Source organism: Cebus imitator, unplaced genomic scaffold, assembly GCF_001604975.1.
Source record: "Cebus imitator isolate Cc_AM_T3 unplaced genomic scaffold, Cebus_imitator-1.0 Scaffold613, whole genome shotgun sequence".
NCBI lineage: Eukaryota > Metazoa > Chordata > Mammalia > Primates > Cebidae > Cebus > Cebus imitator.
Window position 1 is genome coordinate 346,209 of NW_016107928.1, and position 6,795 is coordinate 353,003.

Sequence of the window (6,795 nt, forward strand, 5' to 3'; positions counted from 1 at the left end):
ATAATTTTCTTGTGCTCGTTGGCCAGTTCTCTGAGGGTTGTTCATGTGATGTGCTGCTGGGCCTGTATATGGCTGTCCATGCACATGATTATTCTAGGAAAGGAGAAGAGATCTGCATGTTAAAACTTTTCACATAGTAAAACAACTTCAAAATCAAGGTCCGAAGTCTCTGGAAATATAAACTTTTATTCTTGGGACTTACTCTGTAAATACCCTTGCGCTACTATAGTGCAAAAACAAAACAAAACAAAACAAAACAAAACAAAAGGCCTGAAAGAGAAAAACAAAGTGTAAATGCAAACCCCACTGCTCTGAAGAATAGGTCCACAGAAATCTTTGGCCAAAGTGATTTTCAGTGCCAAAAATTATTTAGACTCAAGTCTGGCAAATAAAGGATTAACCCACTGTTGCTCTTGGTAAAAAACTGTCAGAGAATGATCTGTGAGCATCTGTTGAGTCTTCCACATGCTAAATCCAACTGATTAACCATGATATGAGATCTGCAGAAGCAGTAACCCTGAACTCACAATAATGCTGATTAAAAACAGAACAATGTTCAAGATGATAAAGTAACCAGGCATGACTGACATAGAGTTTTCTCAGGGCCAAACTAAGTTAACTTTCCTTGTAGATTTGGTTCCCCGCCTCAGCCTCCTGAGTAGCTGGGACTACAATCATGTGCCACCACGCCCGACTAATCTTTGTATTTTTACTAGAGACAGGATTTCACCATGTTGGCCAGACTGGTCTCGAACTCCTGATCTTGTGATCCACCTGCCTTGGCCTCCCAAAGTGCTAGGATTACAGGCATGAGCCACCATGCCCAGCCAGGCTTTACTTTCTATAGATGAAAATAAATATGCTGAATGTGTACTTCCTAACTATTCAGTTTGCTTGTTATGTTCACATTGAAATGTAACAAAGAATGCCTGAAATGATGTTTCTCAAAGTATGGTTCCTGGACCACCAGCAGCATCACTTGGGAACTTGTTAGAAATGCACATTTTCCAGCCCCCTTCTCCTCTGCTGGAGCAAGCCCCCGAAGGGAGACTCATGCCTGTTCAAGTTTGAGTACCACTGCCTCACAAGAGCTGATTTAGCTGCATTTTGGTTTCAGAAAGAAAAAGTTCTCATTTAGAATGTTTCTTTATCTAATTTCATTTGCTATTTATTTACTTTACAGTTAATCACCTATGGAACCCAAATCCTTTTTTTTTCCAGTTATTTTTAACATCACTGAAACCTGTGGCTAAGTAACCAAGGACTTCTTACTTCATTGCCGTATCTTAATATCTTTAAAATCCAGGTGAAGATTTCGCCTCATAGTAAATGTCACCATAATCCTCTGCACTAAACACTGATCATTTTATGCTGACATAATTTCTCACACAGTTTTATATTAACTACTAGCACAAGAAGGATACCTTCTTGACAAGGAAAACCCTACAGGGGTTAAGCTGAAACATGTTGCACCATGACCTCCACTCCAAACCATTCTTCTTCTGATCATGCTCCCAAAGCTAGACTAGATAATCCTGTTACTTTGTAGTCACAACAAAAAATTGAGCCATCCTCTAAAATTAAGCATAAAACCTAGTTCTAGGGGATAAAACCACAAACTGACTCCTGTTTACCTGTTGATACTGAGATCCAGGTGAATGGGGGTACAATGGGGCATCTTCAGGTGGAGGCGACTCATGTTCATCTGGGGCATCTTGGTCATCTGGCTCCTAATTTTGAATATTTCAAGATACAGAATTATGCAGGCAAACTCAAGTTTATTTTTAACCTTTTCTATTTGAAATAAATTTTAAAAATCTACAAAACTGACTCATGAGCAACTTTTACTGCAAATAAATTGAAAACAAACAAAAAAACTGATTTGCATTCTCTTAGAAATACTACATCTCAGGTAATTTCACAGAAATTTCTCCAAAAGAAGGCTCCCTCATTTGCTTAAGATGACAAAGAATAAACATTTTTCTTATCTTTTTTTTGAGGTGGAGTTTTGCTCTTGTCACCCAGGCTGGAGTGCAATGGCACAATGTTAACTCACTGCAACCTCCGCCTCCTCGGTAGATGAGATTACAGGCGCCCACCACCACGCCCAGCTAAATTTTGTATTTTTAGTAGAGATGGGGTTTTGCCATGTTGGCCAGGCTGCTCTCGAACTCCTGACCTCAGGTGATCCACCCACCTCGGCATCCCAAAGTGCTGGGATTACAAGCGTGAGCCACCACGCCCAGCCGAATAAACATTTTTCAAAACCCAAAACTTGAACACAATCTTTTAATAATATCATTAATATATAAACACTGGCCTATAAAATAAAGAATTACTTTGCTCTCTTCCATTTCTATCTGCTGCACACTGGTGGCTTTTTTTACCTCCTCTGGACAGAGTTCACAAGCTTTAGCAAGTGTCATCCTAGCACTATGTGATCTCTCCAAGAAATAACCATTTGATGTCTCATTGCTTTGCACTGGGGGAGACCAATTGTTGTAAGTGTACTGAGGATTGCCAGTATATGGTCTTCTTTCAAGTTCATCTCCAAGCCATTCCACCGCCCAGGTCCACTTTCTTTTAAGATCTCCATTTCCCTGAAAAAGAAAATAAAATCATATATATGAGAGGATTTGGAATACTTCAAAGTTAACTTAAAATGACAACCCCAAGTTCTCATGATTCTCTTCTTTTAAAATAGAATCCTTAATTCTGATTAAGATTTCTACAAAATTATAACAACAAAATCCTCACCTGCAAGATTTGGTAAGCAACGGGACAGTTACTAAATAGAGCTACCATACATTTTATACACTGGTATGCTCTTTTTTGATAGTGATTCTTAGAGCGCTGGATTGTGTCAAACAGCCCATCTCGGTCATCTGGAATTCCTTTCAGTGCATTATGGATTCTGAAAGAGAACCAGGTATCAAAGAAAAACGTCTAAAATCTAATATATACCGAGTGTCTACTATGTGCCACACAATGTCTTTGATTTAGTCATTTAATCTAACACTAGACAGTACGTACTATTATTAAACCTTTTAACAGATGAGAAAATTGGCACAGAGTTATACAGCTTGCTGAGGTCATACAGCTGCGTTCTTACTAACTTATTACCAATCCAAAATAATTCTGCCATGTATGTAATTTAAACACATTGCCTAAAGTGAATTCAGGACACTCAAGAGTAATGCAAATTTTTAAATAGTAACTAAGTTATGACTGCTGTAGTCAAAAGTAATTTGCTATACGTCAATACCTTCTATAAAACTGCATCTCTGAAGGCAAGTTAGGATTCAGTGACATAATTTAGAGGTACAGTATTCGAATTCTAATAATGCAAATACATGGCAGGCAAAGCATTTTGACAGGCAATAGTACAATTTGGATGATTTGCCAATAACACAGGATTTTCATTTCAGCTCTTCTCAAACTACAACAGAGTAATGATACCTAGGCCAACTAGTTCCTGTCTTTCCCTGAAATAATTAACTTAAAACAAGGTTGTAGGGGCACAAACATGCCTTGTTTCTTTTGTGTTAAAAATATTATGTGCCAGTAAATAAAATGTGGTGTATATATATCTTATAAATTATCCAGATATAATGACATATGTAACATGGATGGACTCTGAAAACATTAAGCTAAATGAAAGAAGACAGACATGCAAATTGCATGATTTCATTTTTATGAAATGTCTACAGTAGGCAAATCCATAGAGACAGCAGATTAGTGGTTGCCGGGGCTGGAAGGAATGATGAGTGACTGCTTAATTGGGTACGAGTTTCCTTTTGGGGTAATAAAAATGTTCTGGAAGCAGATAGTAGTAATGGCTATTTAACATTGTGAATATACTAAAAGTCACTGAATCGTATACTTTAAAATGGTTGAAATGATGAATTTTATGTTACGTAAATTTTACCTCAATTAGAAAACGTAACCTGGACACTGAGAATTTAAGATTCTAATGTACACTATGGTATTTTACTTAATAGAATGTTTCAATTCAAAAAGATTTTTTTCCTCCATCAACTGCATTCATGATTGATTTCCAAACAGATTACTCAGCAATTCTGCAAAGCTTAATCATTTCAGACAGGTCAACCATGTCCACGCCCTCTTGCTGTTTAATCTGAAACACTACATATAAATTGCTTTTACCTGTTTTTTCAGGTAATAATGAAGTGCTAAATCAGTATTTCTGTCATACCATATTTTCTCTCCATTAGTATCAACTGTTCTCAAATGCCATTTTTATAATACTATCTTCACTTGCCTTATTACCTGATGCCAAGCAGCGCTGGGCACATGGTAGACACTCCATAAATAGTTGAACACTATTCACTGAATGAATTAAAAGCTAATTTATGAGAAAAGTATTTTCACATTTGGGTCAGTGATTCATATAACAATATCTTACTTATCTGATTACACAAAAATGTAATTTCCACATTTACTCTAGCATATATGTCTTAGCCATTAACACTTGCTCTAATCAAACAAGAGCTAAGATGTGATTAACTGGTTTAAAACTGTTAAGTGCTTACAGAATTTTCTTTTTTAAAAAAATAGAGAGAGGCAAGATCTTGCTATGTTGGTCAAGCTGGCCTCGAACTCCTGGCCTCAAACGATTCTCCTGCCTTGGCCTCTCAAAGTGCTTATTACAGGGTGAGCCACTGTTCCCAGAAATACCGCATTTTAAAAAAAGAAAATAGTAAAAGTTAGATTTCATTAAAATCGACTCAGAAGAAAGCTTTCAAATCCTATGCTACTATCTTTTGTGTCTCATGAAAACTGATTTTTGGTTTAATGCTATTTTTACAGTATTTGTTTGTAATCTATTATGGTAAATTTGGAGATAATTTGAAAAATACTAAGTCACAAATTCTGGTATTTGCAATCCCCACTAAAACTCCAGATTATAACTTCTCTTTAAGCATTTTGTTGTTACAGATCTTGTTTTTGAGTTTATTACATTGACAGATGGGAGGCAAACTGCAATATAGACTTTGAATTGTTTCCCCAAATTAACTATTATACTATCTTCCATGTGGGAAGGGAAGTTATAAAACCTAGCACAGCTGTCAACTAATACCATAATTTACCATCAATTATATAACTCTTGGGATTAAAGATAATATATTCAACTTTTACTACAAAAGAAACAAATAGAAAAATTCTCATGAAAGTCTGAGGGCCAGTTAAGCTGGATAACCTTAGTTCTTAAGGGGAAAAAAGTTAAAATTCTAAAACTTCTCATAAAAACTAATTATAATTGATCCTCTATTCATGAATTCTGTATTTGTGAATTTGCCTACTTCCTAAACTTTATAACTGCAAAATCAATCCTCAAGGTGCTTTCTAGGTCATATGTGGACACATGCAGAGCAGTAAAAATATCAAGTTGTCCAACACAATCATTCCTAGATGAAGTCCAAAAGTGATATTCTATCATGTTTCAGCTTAAACTGTAAACAAGTGTCCTTCGTGCCACATTTTCCACATATTTGTTCTTTTGTTATTTTTATGTTTAAAATGACCCCTAAGTACATAATGTTGAAGTTCTGTCTAATGTTCCTAAGCACAAGGCGGCTGCGATGCGCCTTATGGAGAATGTGTTAAAAAAGCTTGAGTTCAGCCTTAAGTTATAGAGCTGTTGGCTGTGAACTTAATGAGTCAACAATATATATTAAGTGACTTGAAGTAGAAACACACATAAAACAAGGTTATGTATTGAACTGGTTGATAAAAATGTAAACAGAAGCTTATAGAAATCTAACTCTCTATTTTCTCCTAGGAGTAATGGTTCAGTATTTGCTAACTCAGTGTCTGTGGTGACTTTACAGAATATAAATACCATGAAAAATGGAAACTGTACTTAGCTAGGAATTACTTTTAAATATACTATTACACTTCTTGTGACCAATGACTACTTTAAGTTACTTCAAATGACTAGTTCTAGAATAAATGTAATTTAGTCATAAAATAATCCTAGGGCATCATTAATGAAATTCAAATATTTACCAAAAGCCCAAGCTAGCTCTTAATTAAAAAAAACATCATTCTAAAGAAAAGGCTTATTAAGTATGAAACTTAGGCAATGAGAGAAAAGAATAAAAAAGAAAATAAAATTCTGAGGAAAGGGGGAGAACTTGTTATTTACCCTTGTCCTAGGTTTTAGTTTAAGATAAAACACTCGAACTCCCAATAGGCTAAAAAAAAAAAAAAAAATGTGGTGACTATCAATTTCAGTTATGTCTAACACCTGGGCAAGCCTGTTTCCAGTAACAAAAAGAGTATCCACCTGTGAGTTTGCCAGGAGTCCTCAATCAGTAAGATTTGCAAAAGCAGATCCAAATAGGGCCGCAGTTCATAGGTATAGGAATATGCAACCTAAAAACAAGACATGGTGAATAACTTAATGAAAGGAGTAACAAATCAAATTATAAACATACAAATGTTATTTTCCTTTTACCTGCCAGAGAAGTTCACTGAGGACAGTAGATGAGAACTGAGGATTTTCCCAGCAGCAAAAACGAAGCAATTTGACAGTTTCCTCTGAATTACTGCAGTCTTCAATGATTTTCTTCACATAACTTGTTCTCACAAATAAAATGTCTGCCACATTCTGCTGAATTGGCATTATAGGTTGTGATAAATTAGGATCACCAAAAGGATTGGGAAGAGGAGGATTACCTAGAATATAGATTTGTCATTAATAAAAAACTAATAAGCTTCTCCACAATAATAATACACAACTTTCACGATAGAAAATAGCCTATACTTTTT

General features: G+C 35.6%; 1 protein-coding gene across 1 annotated transcript in view; it reads right to left on the reverse strand.

Moving 5' to 3' along the window:
- Window positions 1-6: 6 nt before the first annotated feature.
- Window positions 7-6,795, reverse strand: part of USP9X (ubiquitin specific peptidase 9 X-linked) — a gene marked incomplete at its 3' end in the record, with an annotated part of 144,991 nt that continues 138,202 nt past the window's right edge. The window contains 6 exon segments of the mRNA XM_037734399.1: window positions 7-93; window positions 1,635-1,730; window positions 2,340-2,600; window positions 2,758-2,914; window positions 6,311-6,399; window positions 6,482-6,777. Coding sequence (XP_037590327.1) covers window positions 7-93; window positions 1,635-1,730; window positions 2,340-2,600; window positions 2,758-2,914; window positions 6,311-6,399; window positions 6,482-6,777 — 986 coding nt within the window.